Source organism: Berghia stephanieae, chromosome 7, assembly GCF_034508935.2.
Source record: "Berghia stephanieae isolate SIO BIC M18660-M18661 chromosome 7, UCSD_Bste_1.3, whole genome shotgun sequence".
NCBI classification, from domain to species: Eukaryota; Metazoa; Mollusca; class Gastropoda; order Nudibranchia; family Aeolidiidae; genus Berghia; species Berghia stephanieae.
Genome location: NC_088366.1, coordinates 42,098,466 through 42,120,965, shown reverse-complemented (window position 1 = coordinate 42,120,965; position 22,500 = coordinate 42,098,466). Strand labels below are relative to the sequence as shown.

Here is a 22,500-nt window from a genome sequence, read left to right as displayed (position 1 = left end):
CAGGGCTAATTCGAGGCTGAAACTGAAGGGTGGGGAGAGATCAGATGAGAATAAAACTCGACACCCAGAATACGGTGACATTAAAGTAATGCCCTCTTTGTCGGCCTACTACACAACCTGGTTATAATGCAATGGTGTGTGAAAATGTGTTATAGAACCAGTTAACAATAAAACACAAGAAGACAGTGCATGTCGTGTGTACGCACGACATGGCGAGTGATAGATATTAGTAGGGGAAATGTAACTTTTGAGTGATACACACCAAGGTGCACATATTAGCAGATCGGATAACCAAACACAACTTTGGGCTTCATTTAACAATGTTGTAATGGACAATATTTTTGCGTTGCTTCGAGTGTATTTCCATAACAATTTGGGTTATCAGACCGTAAATAAGCACACACACACACACACACACACACACACACACACACACACATCAGTTTAGTGTTCTGAATGTCGTAAAATTGAATTAATCCTTTCTTCTTCTTCTTCTTCTTCTTCTTCTTCTTCTTCTTCTTCTTCTTCTTCTTCTTCTTCTTCTTCTTCTTCTTCTTCTTCTTCTTCTTCTTCTTCTTCTTCTTATTATTATTATTATTATTATATTTATTTTTATCATCATCATCATCATCATTATTGTATTTTTTTTTCTTTTGATGCTATTTATGTCACACATTTCTACCTGCCTTGTAAAACGCTTTGAGCACATTTAGTGGATATTGCCCTATATACAAGCTCAATATTAAAAAAAAAAATAATAATTGAATTTTAGGACATATTTCTCGTCATTAAAATGTTAACAATACAAACCAAAAAACAAAGTGTACACAAAAAAAAAAAAACAAAAAAAAAAAAACATCAAAAAAATTCCAGAAAACAAAAAAACAAAACAAAACACAAAAACAAAAAATATAAAGCCAACAGAAAAAACAAACAAACAAAAACCCTCAGAAAACAAAGCAAAACGTTAAACAATTAAATAACTGAATGAAAGATTTAAAAAACCCAGTAATTAAATGATAACAAGTCACACAATTTGATGGCATTCATCATACTAACCTTTGTCAAGGACTGAATTCTATCTACATATTATCGGATTACAATACTCTATTTTTGGACGACCCTAGAGAAATTGACTATTGACAGATATCTAGAATGGTATGATGAGCAGCAAGGGGGGATAAATCGTTACATTTATTTAGTCATGCTCATTCTTCTCTCATAGTTCAAGGTTGAAACCTTAGCTCTCCCGTACTCTGGAAAAACCCATATTTTAAAATTTGGCCAGAAAACTCGTCCTTCCAATATCGATCGATTTAAATGACTCTCATCTTGGCAAAAAAAAGAACAAAACAAACAAAACAAACAACAAAACTCTCAAACTTGGGGCGTAGGTCTCTTAAACTCGGGACTTTCTCTGGCTGCTTATGTGGTCTCGCTGGTATGGCATTCGCCTTCGGACCGGAAACGACTCTCTACTCGCAATCTCTCACAGTGCTTGGGTTTAAGATGAATACATGGCTGTTTATAGCGTAAGGGGAAAAAAAAAAAAAGGAGTAAAAATTGCATAGCCGGCGTCATGTCTCGTCCTCAATATTGTGTTGCTGTTGGCCAGGGGCCCCTTGTAAAGTACTTTGAGCATATTTAGCGGATGACACTTGTTATAAAGGCTTAAGTTTTGGGGTTTTTAAAAACAAGATCTGGTGATTTTCATAATACTCGACACAAAAGTACACCAATACTCTACTCTTGACAACCCATGATCAATTTCTCTCTGTTAAATAATGAAACATGATTTTCATTCATTCATTCATTCATTCATTCATTCATTCATTCGTTCATTCGTTCATTCATTCATTCATTCGTTCGTTCGTTCGTTCGTTCGTTATTATTTATTTATTTATTTTATTTATTTATTTATTCCTACAGGTACTCAGTCCTCCTCCGTCGCTGCTGTAGACGTAGTCGGTTCAGGACGTAAACCAACACACCCATCGTCGTCGGCAAAGACCGCTAGCCTTACAACCACCTCAGGGACCGTCACCTCGACGATTAACACTTGCCATAACAATGATAGTAATAAAAGTAATTGTACAAACAATAGTTGTATAAATATCAATAAGTATAGCAATATCACCACCTCTGATGCTACCTCCTTTACTAGTCCTGGATCAAGGGATAATACAAGCTCTTCTACACATCTAGATCAGGAATACCTCCATGGTAAGTACAATTACCGTACTATGGTGAATTCTCTCTCTCTCTCTCTCTCTCTCTCTCTCTCTCTCTCTCTCTCTCTCTCTCTCTCTCTCACACACACACACACACACATACACACAAAGAAAGAAAAAAACGGAAGCAAAAGCAAAAGCAAAAAAATCAATAAAATCAATAAATAAATAGATGAATTTACTATTAATTACAATGATGATTAACATAAATAACTAACAAAATAAAACAAAAAAGAAGCAAAACACAAACAAAACAAACACAAAATCACACAAAGCCCAATAGCAAAACAAAACAGAAAAGAAAAATACAATAAAAAAAAAAAAAAAAACTTCGCTTAAAATACCTGCCCCAAAGCCAATCAAGTTGCATTCCCCCAACCCACCTTTCCATTCATTAATTCCTCTTCTCTCCTCCTCCCCCCCCCCCCTCTCTCTCTCTCTCTCTCTCTCTCTCTCTCTCTCTCTCTCTCTCTCTCTCTCTCTCCCTTCCCCCTCCCCACCCTTCTGCAACTACCATCAACAACATCGTTTAAAATAACTTCCGCAATTCATTACGGATCGCATTCCTCCTGAAATAACCCGCACGTTTACTTAATGAAAATGACGTCATTGACTATTTATAGCCATTTCACCCCTCTTCCGCCTTCTTATTTTCTTTCCATCTTGCTATATATTTTTCTTCCCATTTTTCTCTTCGATTGGTTTCCCTATAGCTCATTGGACAAAACCCTCTTTAGTTACAAAGGAACCAGGGTCGATCCCAGGTGCGGTCAATTCAATTCTTCGGACCCCTTTGCCAACCCAGCAGTTTGTTATCGCCTAACTAAATCTGTTACGTAGACATGGTGAAAAGTACTTTTCCATATTTACAAAATTAATGTGGAAAGGGGGGGGGGGGGGGGGAAGGGTGCCGAGTGGATAAGGCATTGCATTGTTACCCGGAAGGTCCCGGGTTCGAGCTCCGATTCAGGCACTTTCGTTTTTTTCTCCTTGAACAAGATTATCAACCCCCAATTTGCTCACTTAGACAACATTGGCGATTCCTGTTGACATCAGACATCTTGCTTGATGAATTATCTTCATGGAATGCCTAGGCGACGATATCTTATGATGTCGTGGCGGAAGGGCATAATTTTTTATTTTTAAAATATAATGTCCCATTCTAAGGATTACGATCAATTATTGTGTAGATAGAACGAAGTCGACGTCACTCAGGTCTTTGTTATTGTTGTTTTTTTTTTTTAATTCTCAATAAACTATGTATTAAACATACTATAAACGTTCAAGGTTACTCATAGTTTTGTGTGTTGGTCCGTTATACATCTAGGTGGCAATGTTGTGAGTTTCTTAGCCAAGCGCACAGCACCTATAGAAGGAAAGAAGTTTACATCAGTCAGCTCTTTGTTATTGGTTTTATTTTTGTTGTCGTTTTTCTTTTGTTTGTTGGTGTTTTTTTTTTACAGCCAGTTGGCGGATTAGTTCTCACTAAATTCTATCAATCAGACTGTTAATGTTAAAGGTTCCACATAATTAAGTGTGTTGGTATGCTTTATATGAGTGGAGGATGTCGTGAGTATTTTACCTAAACGCATAGCACTAATAGTCCATAATATTATAGAACTACAGAAAACGGGATTGACCTCAGAGTTCTAATGTTCCTGCGCTTACAACTCTAGAAAAGTACCGTCCTTTGAATAACGAATAACTTTGCGGGTTGTTGATGATAGGCTAATTTGTTATAAAACAAAAAAACAAACACAATAGTTTCATCTAGGCCAGAAAACGTTCTCTTAAGTAGCGATGGCTCCACCACCAAATCATCATCGTGATTGTCGTCTCCGTCGTCATCCATCATCATTGTCGTCGTCATCATCATCATCATCATCATCATCATCATCATCATTATCACCATCATCGTCACCATCATCTCAAAAAACAAGACTCCCTGGCATCTATATTATTTCTTTGTTCTTCAACCGTAAAAGTGGTCAGCGACACTGTTTTTTGTTCTTGTTGTTGTTTTAAATAGGGTATTAAATGAACCTGACTCGCTCGATTTTCGTAGCTAGAAATAAAGTTAAAGTCCCTCAGGTAGCCTTAAAGTCGTCCATTTAAGTGTGACCGCCACCCCATCTCAAACATCATTTTACTACGCCCTTAAAAAATTGCCGTATTGTTTTTTTTGTTTGTTTTTTTCTTTTCTTTCTTTCTGTGCCTTCCTATGATTTGGGGACAAAAGGTTGTTTTTATTACTCTCAACTCTTCACGTTTAAAAAAAAAAAAATTGTTTTCAAACAATCCGTCGTTTTTATCTATTTATTTTAGTCAATGATGATGATGATGACGACGACGACGACGATGATGATGATGATGATGATGACGACGACGACGACGATGATGATGATGATGATGATGATGATGATGATGACGATGACGATGATGAGGATGTGGTGGTTTTGGTGGTTGATTTTGATGGTGATGAGGATGATGATGATGATTATTATTATTATGATGATTCTGATAATTCGTAAAAAAGGGCTTTGCATTCCAAAGCTTCATCTTTCTAAGCGCTTGAATCTGGCATCAAAATAAAAGCCCACCAAAAAAAAAAAAAATAATAATAAAAAACCATAGCAAGAATAGCATCCGAAAGAGTGGAAGAAGTATGGTTGTGGACTCCTTGAGAAGCTAAACGTGATCACACTATTATTCTGTTGATGCCATTCTTCAGGTCTTGAGTGGTCCCCGACGTGTCATCATAATGTGTCTCACCTGCTGTCTTGTGAAAAAAGTATTGATGCTATGATTTGGGTAAAATACAACATCCGTCAGCGGGACAGATCGTACCAACACACAAAACTATGTGTAACCTACTTAACTTAAACGGCAATGTCTGATTGATATAATTTAGTGAGAAACTATAGGGAATTATCGAAATGTAGACAACTTAAGAGTCATCTTAATCGATTAATTCATAGATTGTGTTATGGACAAGGACGATCTCACTGTGGTCCAAAACTCATTTATTATGTTCACTTTTCTCTCAAATTGTGGCCCCGATAGCTCAGTTGGTGGGTCACTCGCTTCACGCGCAAAGGGACCTAGATCGATCCCGGGTGAAGTCGATATTTTTTCTGATTCCCCTGTCCACCCAGTAGTAATTTTTTTTGCTTGGTCTGTTAGATCTATTGGACAGTACTTTGCGGTAGACAAGCGTCCTATCCTAAGGGTAGCAAGCAATTGCTATTGTTTTTGCTATTTTTCTTTATTTAACCCATTAACTGCCGTAATCTGGAGACACGTTTTCAAACATTTGGCCAGGAAACTGGTCCTTTAGTTAGCGATCGATTTAAATGACCCTCGCCTCGTGAGTTATCAGGTTTGGGAGTTTTTACCAAGATGAGTGTCATTGAAATCAATCGATATTTGAAGGACGAGTTTTCTGCCCAAATCGTTAAATGTCTTTCCAGGCTACGCCAGTTATTAACCGATTAAACTTTGTAAACATCAGACAGGATTGTCCGCATATTCTGACCTCGAGCACGACTGTACCAAGTCACTCATTTCAGTGATATAATGTTTTTGATTCGTAGTAAACGCCATCACAGTGAGGTCAGAATGCATCGTGTTTCGTAGCATGGCCTCATTCTAAGTCAATATAGAACTGAGGTGACCCACCTGACTTTCTTTGATGAAGTCATAGATAGGGATATTTTAAGGAGGCACTTGGGTCTCTTTGTGGAAGAGAATGGATAAACATATCTTATCATTGTCAGCAAAACCGGTCGATCAGAAAAATGTATTGTATATTATTATTTACTTATGTACTTGAACATTTGCGCCGCGGCCCTCCTTTATCTCTTACTGTCCATCTTTCTATCCACCTGCTATCCACCAACCTATTTGTCTCTCTAATATTCACCTATCCATTATTTATAATTTAGGATTCATCCATCCATCCATCCATCAACCCATTCGTCTACTCACCCAATCATACGTCCGTCCGTCTATCCATCCATCCATTCATCCCGTCCATCCCCTCGCCCGCACACCCATCCATTTACTAAGCGGGCCAGAGTTGCCTGGCATTGAAAACACACTTGTAATTCTGCCATTAACCTCAGGCCGTACCCTGCCCTGTTTACATCGGGGGCGAGTTTCAATTCATCTCATTCATTATAGACCACATCTCGACTGACTCGGACTGACGTAATCTCCACCACGGGCCTTGTCAAGCCATTTACTGTACTTATATAATACATAGTTATTACGAGTTACTTACCACCACACACTCTACCTACTCTGTCTGACTGGAACTCAACTAGTTTTTCTTTCATTTAGACCAGAAATAAATCGATCGAGTAACACGACTCCCAGCTTGTCCCAAATGCCTCCAACTCGAGACATGAAAAGAAATGTCAGGCTTTGAGACTATAGCTGAAATCGACCGATATTTCCAATAAACGATTTCTGGTCAAAATGTGTAAATATAAAACATGTGATTTGTCAGTGTGGAGCGTTACTGCATTGCACGCATGGTAGGTAGGAGTTTACTGGTAGGGCCTTCTATCCTACTCTAAAAACCCCCCAACACATTAAAAAAAAGTTTGGTCAGAAAACGCGTCCTTCAATTATCGATCGATTGAAATGGCCCTCATCTTGTCAAACACTCTGGGACTTCATAGAGCTGTGAAGACCCCAGTTTGAGAGTGTTTGACAAGATGAGGTTTTATTCGATCGTTATAATTTGAAGGACGAGTTTTCTGGCCAAACTTTTAACAATGTGTTTTTATTTCAGATTATGGCAGTGATCTGTTGTCTCCCTCTCTCCCTCCCTCCCCCCCCCTCTCTCTCTCTCTCTCTCTCTCTCTCTCTCTCTCTCTCTGTGGCCCTCTGTCTTTTGTCCTGCAGTGAGCTGACCTGACGTGAGTCGACTGACCTGACGAGTGACCTCTCTGTGAGGGAAATTAGTCTGTTGCGTATGAGTGATGTTCTTTAAGAGATGTAATATTCATGACTCGTCGTCTCAAAACTGTATTATGTCAAAAACATGAAACTTGGTTTTTCTCGATTTGTGTGTTTGTTGCCGGTTTGTTTGTTGTTTATTTTTAAAAAATATCATTTCATTTGGAACTCAGTGCTTTCCTTTTGTCGAGGAGCTCGTGTCGTCTGTGTGGGACTTTAGGCTGGGTAAAGGGAAAGAATGCTGATGAGTTTACTTTGTGAACTATTCTTGAGCACCTGTGACTCATGAATATTGCTTTCTCTACCGCACTTCCCCCAAATAACAATAAACAAACATGGACATTCTTAAAAGCATTTTCATAATTCAAATTACTTTTCAATGAAAGTCCCGGATTTGAGAGTTTTTGATAAGGTGAGGGTCGTTTGAATTCATCGATATTTTTGGAGGAGGAGTTTTCTGGCCAAAATGTTAAGTGTTGTTTATTTTCCGATGGCGTCAGCAGAATGTATTATTATTCATATTATGTCCAACATTTCTTTTTAAAATTACCAAAAGTAATAAACAACAATGAATATGACAGCTTCAAAAAGAACAAAATACAAAACATGGAACGTTTCGGGCTCAAAAACCCTTCTTCAGCAAACATTAAAAAAAAAAAACAGATAGACGCAGATAATTTCTCTGGTCTATCTTGTTTTTAAGTAATGTATTTATGTTTTTATTGTTTTTTTGTTTGTTGTTGTTGTTGTTGTTGGCTGAAGAAAGGTTTTGATCCCGAAATGTTCAGTGTTTGGTATTTTGTTCTTTTTTTTTTAAGTTGTTATGTTCATTTTTGTTAATTACTTTTTACAGTCCACAGCACGTCGGCTTATTTTTAAACTACCTGACGTTTGTCGTGTGCCCATATCCTTTGATTTCATCTTTTATAACCAGTTTCTCATAATAGTAGACTCCTGAAACGAATGGGGTTTGATGTGCTGTAATGTCCTTTTCCAAGGACACAACTCTGAAGCCAGAGTTCAATTCTCATGACGTCTCGCCCAATGTTAGTTAAACGGTGAAACAAGAGGATACAAAATTACAACGTTCAAAGTAGTCTCATTTTAGACATTTTGTGGTCATCATTAATATATCGTTGAGGTTTTTTTTTTTTTAATTCTTTTTTGTTTGTTTTTTTAAACAAACTTTCTAACCAAAATGTTAATTGGCGCAATGCATTTAATAAAAAAAAAAACTCACAACATCCGCCAGCCGGATATAAGTACCAACACAGAAAACTATGCGTAACCTTAAATGTGTATAGCCTGATCGATACAATTAAGTGAGAACTACACATGAAAATGGCTGGCTAAAAACAATAACAAAAAGCTGAGTGACGTCAATTTCGTTCCTTCTGTAAGCGTTTTGTCAGTATGGGTCAGGCAGTCCTCACTTGGACCACTGAGGTTAATTGTGCATATTATTATACATCTATAGAGACCAACTCTCTAGACTACTGCCTCAATGGCCCTCTCTCTCACACACGCATTCACGCGCGCGCGCGCGCGCACACGCACGCACACACACAACAACCGCCACCACCTTTGCACCCCCACCCACCCACCCTCTGACGCCCTCACCTCAACCTCGACACTAAATACGGTTAAGTCTTGATAAGCTAAAAATATCGGCAAAAATCGATGGCTCTCGAGGCTAAAAGGGGGATGCTGTGTGTTATCAACGACTCTCTGATGCTGCTATAGTACGGGGTTTATTTTATTTTATTTTTTGTTTTTTGTTTTGTTTTTATCTCCCGCTTCATTTTTTTTCCCTTTTCATTTTGTGATTTCGATGACGTAGGTAGTTTTGCTGCTGCTGCTGGTGTCATCGTCCTCGTCGTTGTTCTCGTCGTTGTAGTGTATTGGACGGCATCGTCATTGTCGTCATAATTTGTTGTCGTCATTGAGTGGATTGTGTTGCTTTTGTGTGGGTTTATTTAGCTATCGATGCTATATTTGGTGGGTTTGCCATTGTTTGTTTTCGAATGAAGTGTGGAGAATAAGAATAAATAATTTGATTTGAGTTTTGATGAGATAAACAAATTTAAAAAAAAAAAGAGAGAGAGATAGCGAGAGAGAGAGAGAGAGAGAGAGAGAGAGAGAGAGAGAGAGAGAGAGAGAGAGAGAGAGGGGGGGTGGGGGTTGGTATGCAGTATTGAGACACAGACGCGCGCGCGCAAACACTATTAAGACGGGTTTTTAAAAAATTGTTGCCAAGATGAGGTCATTTAAATTGATCGGTATTTGGCCAAATTAAATAAATATGATTTTTTTTCCCAGGATACGGAAGTTAAAGAATGGTTAAACGCTCCTTAACTTGACCAAAAAAACCCTCGCAAAATGGGCCTGGCGAAATCAGAAAACGGTCAACACGGAACCTGTATCTAGTCCCGAGTCAACTAGAATGAAGTCTGGGGACATTTGAAAAATACTGAACGTATCCTGTGAAATGTGTAATGTAATTTTGCATAATTTCATGACACTGTATTTATTATTATTATTTTTTTTTTTTTTTTTTTTTTTGGTTTTGTTTGTGACATGCTTCACAAATTAATTCATAAATTACAGATTTTTGATAATGTACCAAATCTATTTTAGTACACAATAACCAAATATCTGAAGTTTGTCGATATTTTGCAACATTTGTGTCAAAGACTTCTTATTTGGGGGGGGGGGGGGGGGGCTACTCGTCACACAACAGGGTCCCGATAGTTCAACTGGTAGAACACTCACTTCACTCACAAAGGGATTGATCCCAAATAAAGTCGATATTTTATGTTACTGCCCACCCATCTGTGGTTGAGTAGCTGGGTCTGTCAGTATATGTTGGAAAGTGCTTTGCGTTAGACTAGCGTCGTATCCAAAGGGTAACAAGCAATTATTGTTTTCCGTTTCACCCTAAACAGACCGGGATAAAATTAGGCTCCATGGTCCTTATATGGCAGGGAGAGAGAGAGAGAGAGAGAGAGAGAGAGAGAGAGAGAGAGAGAGGGGGGGGGAGAGAGAGAGAGAGAGAGAGAGAGAGAGAGAGAGAGAGGGGGGGGGGGGGGCGGGGGGAACCAAATGAAATGCAAGTTTGTTTATTCTCCAATCTGTCTCATCTCAGCGTGACGCACGAGCAAACAACCATTTTAGACTGGGTTGGCTATTTTCAAACGCTCTCGCCCCCCCCCCCTCTCCCCCCTCTTTCTTATCTATCTCCCGGTCATTCATACAATCAATCACGTCGTTAATGAAGAGGTTGACTTGTTACGTCACACTGGCACTTTATGCATTATTTCATCGAAAATAGTTCTGTTTTCATCAAGTATCAAGTTTCTCTCTCTCTCTCTCTCTCTCTCTCTCTCTCTCTCTCTCTCTCTATATATATATATAATATATATATATATATATATATATATATATATATATATATATATATATATATATATATAATATATATAATCTCTCTTTTCCTATCTACCTTTCTTTCATTTCTTCAATAATTTCTTCCTAGATTCCATATCCTCCATCCTCCTCCGTTTTTGTTTGTTTGTTTTTTTTTAATGCTCCCCTGGCCATCATTTTTATTTGTTGTTGTAGTGAATTATTCTTGTTTTGTTGTTGTTGTTCTAGTAGTAGATAGTAGTAGCAGCAGGAGTTGTAGTAGTAGTTGTTGTTGACGTTGTTGTGTTGTTGTACCTATTTGGCAATGTGTATATCGTTGCATATTGTAATTGTGTATCTTTTTACACAGGTCGTCATTTTTATTTTTATTTTTAACCCCCCCCCCCCCCCTTCATGTTTGAGTCTATGTTGCGGCCTTAGCAGCAATAGTTGTTGATGGTGTTGATATTTTGTTCATGGTTTTCCATATTTTTTCATTAAATAATGATTATTATGTTTACGAGTTGTTCCTTTCTTACGATTTATTATATTATCATATAACGTTTTTGAATGAAATATTATGGTAAAGGAGAGAGAGAGAGAGAGAGAGAGAGAGAGAGAGAGAGAGAGAGAGAGAGAGAGAGAGAGAGAGAGAGAGAATATTTATATCTCCTCACTGTGAATATCTCTTCCTTCCTAGATACATACTACGTCACGTCATCGTGAGTAGTGAGCGTGCCCATCACGCGTGCGATTGAGGGAATGAGTGAGACCGCCGCCGTTGCCAGTCATCGAGGAATGCATCTGCTTTGTGAATTATAGTAACCAGTAGTACAGTTAGTAGTATGTTGTGCCACACGCCCTATAAGTAACGTAAGCAAGAGAAAGCAGGGCAAGGTGGCGTGCGCTATGAGTGAGTAGAATGAATAATAAGTGGTGTCGGTGGCAAAGCTGAAACAGTGTTGTAACGCACACGGACGTTTGTGTACTTTGACAAAATTTCTTTTGTATATTTTGGTCAGAAAACTTTCCTTCGTATTGTGTCAATAATGCTAATCTCCAATTTGTCGGAAAAAATATCCCGAAAAGCTGAAGATGTCTCCTGTTTAATTTTTTTAAAAAAGTTTTTCACAAATTTCGTATTTGTCACCTTAATTGATCGACGTATGAAATGCAAGTTTTCTGGCTTAATGACGTAAATGGTTCTTTTTGTTAGTGTACCTAAGTACACTTCACGCAAAGAGAAATTCAGGAGTAATCAGGAGTGAGTGAGAGACAGACACACGACACGAGACGACGGGACTATACGAGACGGATTTCGAATGTGGAACGAAACGCAGTGGCATAGCGGGCGGGCGGGCAGAGTACCTAAGCAAAGTAAGAATAACAGTAACGAACGAGAACGAGAGAGGGGTCAGGTGAGTTGAGATAGAGAGAGAGAGAAGGAGAGAGAGAGAGGGGGGAGAGAGAAAAAAAAATATTTATAAAAAAAAAAAAAAGAGGGAAAGAATGAAAGAAAAAGGCAAGGCGTTTTTAGTAGGCTAGTCAATCGTGACTTTGAACTTGGTGACGGTCGGTCGGTCGGATAGATTGTAGTATAGGACTTAGATATATAGACCTATAGTACTTATAATATATAATACTATGTTATATTATTATTGTTGTGGAGGAGGTGGCAGGGGTAACATAGACTAGGGCTATTATTAGTTGGTTACTATAATTTTACCCCTTGCAAATTCTTTCCATCTGCCACGACCTTTGGCTGGAAGTTAGCACTTGTATCATTTAAATGGTTTAGACATAGGAAGATAAAATCGGTTTCTGTGAGAATGTGTATACTTTTATTGTGATTATCAAGATATCGTTTGTCTCATTCTACCAAGATCATTCAATTTTTCTGTGGAATTTGTATGGAAAACCAGTAATTCCTCGGCGTGTACGGGTAAAGTGGTTAGTGGTGTCTTTACTACTATCTACTAGACTTGTGTGCTTCGGTGATGGTTACAGTTGGTGCGACGCTGCCTTATTTTTAATTATCCAGCAGTTGTGAAGATTTTGTTAAGAGTTTAAGGATCGTGTGAAATTGGTTGGTTTAAAGTGGATTATTTTTATAATATATTCATTCTAACCATTGACTTGGATCGTGGCCATCGCATCAGGTAAAATTGCTCTTTCTCTTTCCATCTCTTTATCAAGACGATGCTGCTGCTGCTGATGATGATGATGATAATAATAATAGTAATAGTAATAGCGATGATAATAATAATATTGATGATGATAATGATAAAGATAATAATAATTATAATAATAATAATATAATAATAATAATAAATAATTATTATTATTATTATTATTATTATTATTATTATTATTATTATTATTAATTATTATTATTGTTATTATTGTAATAGTAACAGTGATGATGATAATATTGATGATGATAATAATAATGATAAAGATAATTATAATAATATTAATAATGATGATGTGGTGTTTGTGGTAAATATGATGATGGTGTAATTAATGAATGATGATAAGACCATAATGATAACGTTAAAGATGAAAGTGATATTGATGATGGTGGTAATAATATTACGAATAACAGTAACAACAATAATATTAATGGTGATGATTATGATAATAATGATAATAATAATAATAATAATAATAATAATAATAATAATAATTATAATTATAATCATAATCATAATCATAGTAATAATAACAATAATAATAATAATAATAATATTAATAATAATAATAGTAATAATGATAATGATAATAATAATAATAGTAATAATGATAATGATAATAATAATAATGATAATAAGAATAAGAATAATTAGATTAATTAAATTGAGCTTTATATAGCGCAATATCCACTAAATGTGCTCAAAGCGCTTTACAAGGGGTCCCTGGTCAATAGCAACATTTAACATGTAGGACGGGACATGACGCCTGTTAGGCGATATTACAATTTTTCGGACAAAGACCACGCTCATTTTACACCTGAGTACGGTGAGAGAATGTGAGTAAAGAGACTTTTCCAAGGACTCAACTATGCGCTGAGCGCGAGGCTCGAACCCAGGACCCTCCGATCCGAAAGCGAGTGTCATACCACTAGACCACATAGCCGCACAATAATAATAATAATAATAATAATAATAATAATAATAATAATAATAATAATAATAATAGTCGTAGTAGTAGTAGTAGTAGTAGTAGTAGTAGTAGTAGTAGTAGTAGTAGTAGTAGTAGTAGTAGTAGTAGTAGTAGTAGTAGTAGTAGTAGTAGTAGTAGTAGTAGGAGGAGGAGGAGGAGGAGGAATAAACAATAATTATAATAAAATAATTATAATATAATTATTATAATAATTATAATATAATATGTCCACCAAATAATAAAATAGCTTCATTGAAGTCCGACCCACAACGCTTTGAATGCTCTCTTGGTGAAAACGGTTAGATCTGTTGTTATATTATTAAGGTAAATATATAATCGGAGAAATTATAGTTTGATTCAGATTGACTACAGCCGAACCCCTTAATTAAATATTTAAATTGTAGATTGTCCAACGCATTCAAGAGCAGTTTTTATATTGTGGGGAGTAAAAAGACAAAAAAAAAAAAAAAAAAGCAAAGTATTTAAAAACTGTTTCACCCCCCCCCCCCCCCCCCCCCCAACATTCCCCCTCGTCTAGTAATAGTAGTGAAGTAAAAGTCATAGGATCTACTGATCGAGAAACGTGTGTCATGTTTTAACCATAGAGCAATTTTGTTGTGTACGTTTTTAGAAAAATAAAAAATTACACAACAGATACAAGGATTAACTCAGAATTCGTGGGCTCTGAGATAAAAGTTAATAATAGTTAATAATAATTGTTGTGTAACAGGCAATTGTGCGGCGATGTGGTCTAGTGGTTTGACACTCGCTTTCGAATCGGAAGGTCCTGGGTTCAAGCCTCGCTCGGCGCATTGTTGAGTCCTTGGAGAAGACTCTTTATTCATATTCTCTCACCGTACTCGGGTTTATAATGAGTACCTGGCCGCTAACAGCATTGTCTCTGTCCGAAAAAAAAAAATGTAATATCGCCTAATAGGCGTCATGTCCCGTCCTACATGTTAAATATTGCTGTTGGCCATGGACTCCTTGTAAAGTGCTTTGAGCACGTTTAGTGGATATTGCTCTATATAAAAGCTCAATTTAATTTAACAGGCAATTAAAAAAGTAATAATGATTAATTCAATGCTGTTGTATGATTAAGCACTACGCGATTCCTACATTGATACTCATAGTTCTCATTCAGCATACCCAACACTTTTTGTGGTTCGTGTTCTTTAGTCACTACTGTATGGAACACTCCAGGCTCAAGATAATCATTTTGGATTTTTTTTAAACAGAAAAAAAAAAAACCATTTAGTTTTTAATTTTCATGATTCACATCATAATATAACAACGTACTACAGCCGTATATTCACGTCAAATAATGACGTTCTACAGTCGTATTTTCATGATTCACGTATTATTAACATTCTACGTACTTTTCGTCATTGAGTAACACTTACCACATTCGTATTTTAATGATTCACAGCAATGTACTACAGTCGTATTTTCATTATTCTCGTCATATAGTAACGTACTCCAGCCATATTTTTATGATTCACGCCATATAATAACGTTCTACACTCGTACTTTCCGTCATATAGTAATGTACTGCAGCCGTATTTTCATGATTCACATCATAGAGCAACGTACTACTCATATTTTCATGATTCACGTCATATAGTAACGTTCTACTGTCGTATTTTCATGATTCACGTCATTTAGTATCTTACTACAGACGTCTTTTCATGATTCACGTCATATAGTAACGTTCTACTGTCGTATTTTCATGATACACGTCATATAGTAACTGACTACAGACGTATTTTTATGATTCACGTCATATAGTAACTTTCTACAATCGTATTGTCATTATTCACATCATATAATAACGTTCTACAGTCGTATTTCCATGATTCATATCATATAATACATTACTACGATCGTATTTTCATGATTAACGTCATATCATATGGAACATTAGTTCCACAGCTATATTCTTATGATTCACGTCATTTAAGAACGTACTACGGTAATTCACGCGGGTGGTTGGATGGGAGCATCACCCTTGAATCATATACCTATGATGTTCGCATGGGTGTACGAGCCGATAGTGATGTCGTTTCTTCTTCTCTTTACTAGCCTATCCTGCTTCTTTGGTTTGTGATTGTATTTTTGACAGGGGATATTTTTTTTTTCTGAAAATCTTCTGCCTGTTTGTTCTTGGTTATTTATAATTTAGCTTATGATATCTTTAGGTTATGATTTTGATTTACATTTGTACTATTTTTGTTAGATTGCTTGTTTTTTTGTTTCAGCGGTCTCTCATATAACCTCAATTGTGTTGGAAGAGACCTAAAGCAACAAACAAACAAACAAACAAAAACGGTAATTCACAGATTATAGTAACGTACCACAGCCGTATTTTTATGATTCACGTCACATAGAGCCATATTCGCACTACGGCCGTATTTTCATGATTCATGACATGCAGTACAGCGTACCTAGGTCGTAATTTCATGTATTAATCCTTTATGAATTGTTTATTTTAGATTAGGGTGTATGAATCAATGTATCGGAGTCTTCATTGATTTATTTATTTTGTTTGTTTGTCTACCGGGTTGAAATGTTTGCTGAATGCCAGCGCCTGGGTATTTTTAAAAATTCATATACTATAATATTGATAATAATAATGATGATGATTATTATATAATAGCAAAGATAATGATGATAGAGATCATGATGATGATGATGATGATGATGATAATAATGACAATAATAATAATAATAGATGATAAATAATATTTTATAAAAATAATAATAAATAATAATAAAATAAATTGGTGGTGATAAAATATAATAATAAAAAATAAGAATAGAAATGATACAATAATAATAATACAATATGATATAATAATATAATAATAATAATAATATAATAATATAATAATAATAATAAATAAATAATAATAATAAGGTGGCGTTTTATGCACCTCCGTTGGAGGTGTACAAAAACGCACCGTTTTTATGCACTTCCATTGGAGGTGTACAAAAAAACCGCACCATTTTTATGCACCTCCGTTGGCGGTGATGGTAAATTCATGAAAATGTTACTGCATACCTCCATGAGGTTTAAATAGTTTTAGATTATAGTTTAGCACGCTGCTTAGTGATTACCGAAGTACGTTTATACAATGATAATAAATTAAAGAATAATAACAATAGTTTAAACAATCAAAGGTAAAAAGAAACATGTCACACAAATACTGATCTCAAATAAATAAATAATTTTAGTAAATTAAAATCGAATTTTTTCTTTAACATGATAAAAAGTTTTCGAAAAACAACAACAACAACAACAACAACAACAACAAAAACAACACAACAACAACAACAACAACAACAACAACAACAACAACAACAACAACAACAACAAAAAAAAGAAGAAGAAGAAGAAGAATGAAAAAAAAAAAAATGTCCACATAAGATTCGAACCCAGTACGTTCGAAAATGTAAATTTATTAACAAAGACATCCTACAGATGTCACAATATAACTTTTGCCATGTCCAAATACAGAAACACAATATCGCTGATGAAATTGGGTAGAATGCACATGCGTAACGGAGGTGTATAAAAACGATCCGTTAAGATACACCGTCAACGGAGGTGCATAAAAACACTACGTAATAATAATAATAATAATAATAATAATAATAATAATAATATAATAATAATAATAATAATAATGATGATGATGATGATGATGATGATGATGATGATGATGATGATGATGATGATGATAATATAATAATAATGATAACGGTAACAATAACAATAATAATAATAATAATAATGATAATAATAATAATAATAATAATATAATAATAATAATAATAATAATAATAATAATAATAATAATAATATATAGATAATAGTAATAATATAATAATAATAATAATAATAATAATAATAATAATAATAATAATAATAATAATAAATAATAATAATAATAATAATAATGATAATAATAATGATAATAATAATAATGATAATAATAATAATAATAATAATAATAATGATAATGATAATAATAATAATAATAATAATAATAATGATGATGATGATGATGATGATGATGATACTGTGTTATGAGTTGTGTACAAAACCGCTGTTAGAAAATCGTATAAATAGAATGTGGTTTTTGTGGTTACAACCTGTTCGGTTCATTCCACCATTTATAGTCATCTCTCAGTCCAATCCCTTTCCATGTGTCTATCTATCCATCCATCCATCTATCTGTCTATCTATTTATTTCAATGCTCATACTTCTTGTGTGTTTAAACCGACAACGTTGACTCCGTTAGGTCTAGGGTCGTCAGAGTGATGTCTTCCGGATGTTTACTTCGGTGCGCACGTATGTATGTGCACAAGTGTATGTGCGTATGTATGTATGTGTTTGTGGGTGGTGGTAGCTGTGGGTTATAGTTGTTTCATTGGGGTGTGTAATGGATTGTTGATATTAAATGTTTTTTTCCTCCTGTGCGGGCATATGTTAAACTAAACAGAAAAAGAAGTATTTAACACATGTCCACACAGGAAAAAAACATTTATTGTCAACAATCCATCGCACACCCCAATGAAACAACTATCCCCCCCCCCCTTCTCATTCCCAATGGATTGTTATGGATTGTTGATAATAGTTCTTTTTCCTGTGCGGGCATATGTTAAATTAAACTAAACAGAAAAAAAGAAGTATTAAACACATGTCCACAAAGGAAAAAACATTTATGAACAATCCACAACACAAGAAAACATGACGTCGTTAACAGTCGCTTTTAATGTTTTGTTACCCACGTGAACATATTTGTAGATCTGATAACGAACGCATTTATGGGCTCGTTTTTACATTGTTGTAAGTGGACAATATTTTGCGTTGGTTTAAGCTTTTTCATCACAACAATAAGACTAATAAATATTTGGGTTATCAGACATTTAAATATGTGCACTTCGTTTGAGTTTTTGGTGTCTCTTCTTTCTTTCTATCTTTTTAAATTGCTTCAATTTTAATCGAATGATAATATCTTGAAATGCATGGAAGGCCAATAACGGACAATTTAAAACATTTTAAAATGTCTTTTAGGAGGTCCGTGTTCTTATAGGAATTTGTCAAAATCTGGTAAAAATGTTTTTCAGCTTTACTGGATCAAAATATTTGACGCCATATAATTTTTCAACAGTTACACTATTACTCTTTATCAATTGATTAATGAGTACCTGTTAGTAATAGTTTTTACCCCCCCCCCCCCCACCCTCAAATATCGCGGATTCTCATACTCATATACAATTTCAATGATTTAAACGGAGTCTCTCAATTTGACGACATACAGCCACTGATGGGCACACGATTGGACGGGTTAACCAAACGTCTTACCTACATTTGTTTTAATGTTGATATAATAACTGTGGTAATAAATAGTAATATTGCATGTGTCAAGAAATAATAATGCATATTACTTGCTGTGTCACACACTCAGAAACAGGATGTGTAATTTTAGAATGTGTCATGTGCAATATTATATTACCTGAACTACACGGGTCTCGAAAATGCACACACCCACATGGTTGGCGACAATGGGGTGACATGTTCTTGGAGGCACATTTCACCATTGCATACACCCCCCCCCCCCGACACACACACACACACACACACACACACACACACGCACACAATTAAACAAATTTAAACGCACATGGCATTCATGGCCTGTTGCATTCCTAGAATAAATACGGCGTGCAATCAGAAAATTGTCAATCGACGAAAGTGTCTATTGAAACTCTCTCTCCCTCTCTCTCTCTCTCTCTCTCTCTCTCTCTCTCTCTCTCTCTCTCTCTCTCTCTCTCTCTCTCTCTCTCTCTCTCTCTCTCTCTCTTACTCCCTCTTTTTCTCTCTCTCTCTATCACCCATCTCTATCTCTGTATTTGTGTGTTTGTGTGTGTGTATAAATGTGTATATTCGACAGGTGCTATTTATAATGTGATTATTGTAAGGTTTTGATCATTATCATCTATTGATGTTGCTGGTTTTGATCAATGCATATGGTATAATGCTAAAGGTCTGGTATATGAGTGGAATATTGGTCCTTGTATCAAATTTGTCTTTAAATATTTCTGCGCTATTTGATCAAATTGGATTTTTTCTTCCAAATTCAAATCTTTAAAGCCATACAGACATGACTTGGTAGGAAAACGAATTAAAAAAAAAACCCCACAAAAAAACGTTGTTTTACCCTGAGCTGTTTGGTTCATTGAAATGGAATTGATTAAATTGTACACACACACACACACACACATAGAGAGAGAGAGAGAGAGAGAGAGAGAGAGAGAGAGAGAGAGAGAGAGAGAGAGAGAGAGAGAGAGAGAGAGAGAGAGCAGACTTTTCTTATATATTTTTGCCTTTCCTCGCGAACCATGCACCTTATTGTTAATATTTTATTTTTGTTTACATTCTCGTACAACAACACCCTTGTCCTCACAGTAATTGCATTGTTGTAACCTTTGTACGGTTGAGTGTGTAACCCTTTTTATCATTCTCCGAATCGGTGCATATTTGATAATAAAAGGATAGGTCTTATCTGCCCGCATGTTGTTTGTTTTCTACACACTACAGAAAACAGTTTTAGCGACATTTCCCTACCAGGATTCTTCATTTTGTTATATCGTTATACTTGAATCTACACGACATTGTCCGGATAGCAGGATTTTCGATCATTCTCGGATTTGTTTTAAAGGATCTCGCTATAAGAGGTGTGGTCAAAGCGATATCGTCATCGTTGCGTAACTGGGAAAACCCCGAAGTATTCAGCTTTTGTATTTTGTTTTGTTGGCCCTTTGCCTTTAAGCGATTTCTTTGAATATTTTTGGTTGTTGTTTTGTTATTTTTTGAATATGTTTTTTTTTGTTCGGTATATTCTTCTTCTTCTTCTTCTTCTTCTTCTTCTTCTTCTTCTTCTTCTTCTTCTTCTTCTTCTTCTTCTTCTTCTTCTTCTTCTTTCTTCTTCTTCTTCTTCTTCTTCTTCTTCTCTTCTTCTCTTCTTCTTCTTCTTCTTCTTCTTCTTCTTCTCTTCTTCTCTTCTTCTCTCCCCCTCTTTCTTCTCCTTCTCCTTCTCTTCTTCTTCTCTCTTCCTTCCTTCTTCTTCTCTCTCTTCTCTTCTTCTTCTTCTTCTCTTCTTCTTCTTCTCTTCTTCTTCTCCTCTTCTTCCTTCTTCTTCTCTTTCTTCTTCTCTCTTCTCTTCTCTCCTCCTCCTCTCCTCCTCTCTCCTCCTCCTCCTCCTCCTCTCTCCTTCTTCCTTCCTTCTTCTTCTCTTCTTCTTCTTCTTCTTCTTCTTCTTCCTCTTCTTCTTCTTCTTCTTCTTCTTCTTCTTCTTCTTCTTCTTCTTCTTCTTCTTCTTCTTCTTCTTCTTCTTCTCGTCGTCGTCGTCTTATTCTTCCTCTCCTCCCGCTCTGTCTTTTAATCCTCCACCTCCTCGTCCTCCTCGTCCTCCTCCTCCTCCTCCTCCTCCTCCTCCTCCTCCTCCTCCTCCTCCTCCTCCTCCTCCTCCTTCTTCTTCTTCTTGTCCTTGTTCTCATCATCATTGTCGTCGTCGTTATCGTCGTCAATTGTATTTTTTGTGTGTGTGCGGCCAAACTAAATTAAATAAGTTGTATCAAAGTCAAGCGTCCTTTTTTAAAGTCGTCTTTTGATTTCCCGTGTCTTCATTAATCTCCGTGTCTCCCTCCTTTGCCTATTCTTCCCTCACACCTACCCCCCCCCCCCCCTTCCACCAATACCACCATATGGTGAGCACGCTCACGCCGACTTCGATATTCAATAACCTATCAATACACAACCGTGAGTTTACAGTAATAAACCCACAATATGCTGTTCATGTCAGGACTACACTACACATTACGACACCACTACTCATTACCAACTACACACCACACTCCTTAAATTGCACTTCGTCCTGATGGACTAGGCCTTTGTGCTAAAAAAACAACAACCCAACAAATAAACAAAACTCTGAAAGGCATGAATTATAACGGTGTTATCTCCACTGACAAAACATTTAATTTTTGAAAAAAAAATTTCTCAATTCAAAAGTCGATTAATTAATATTTCTCTCAACTTGTCAAAACCCCTTAAACCCGAGACTTCACATTGACAAAACACATTAACAAAACAGCTATTTTGGCCAGAATTTTCTTTTTTTTTTTTTCGCGTCGTCCTCTTCTTCTTCTTCTTCTTCTTCTTCTTCTTCTTCTTCTTCTTCTTCTTCTTCTTCTTCTTCTTCTTCTTCTTCTTCTTCTTCTTCTTCTTCTTCTTCTTCTTCTTCTTCTTCTTCTTCTCTTCTTCTTCTTCTTCTTCTTCTTCTTCTTCTTCTTCTTCTTCTTCTTCTCATCCTCCTCCTCCTTCTGCTACAAATTTCAATTATCGACGAATGGCCTTCAGCTTGTCAAAATTCTTATTTCTGTCAATTCCTCGAAGTTGTATTACGGATACGGAGCTCTTCTGGGGTTGAGAAGTTTGGACATGTTTAGAGCTCTCATCATTCATCAAAGTCCGGCCAATAATCGTCCATTTGTTGCTCATTTATGGCCTTTATTTCTCTATCCCGTATTGGGGCGCCTTATCATGGGCACCTTGGTTTTGCCTAGACTCCTGGTTTGGATATTTTTTCGTCCGGGAGACACTTGGGTGTGAGAGCTTTTCTCTCTCTCTCTCTCTCTCTCTCTCTCTCTCTCTCTCTCTCTCTCTCT

General features: G+C 36.1%; 1 protein-coding gene across 1 annotated transcript in view; it reads left to right on the top strand.

Annotated features, from left to right (window-relative positions):
* LOC144977260 (uncharacterized) overlaps positions 1-22,500 on the top strand; it is a 188,757-nt gene that overhangs the window by 136,999 nt on the left and 29,258 nt on the right. The window contains exon 4 of the mRNA XM_078922292.1: positions 1,930-2,223. Within this exon, the coding sequence (XP_078778418.1) occupies positions 1,930-2,223 (294 nt within the window). The remainder of the gene's footprint in view (positions 1-1,929; positions 2,224-22,500) is intronic.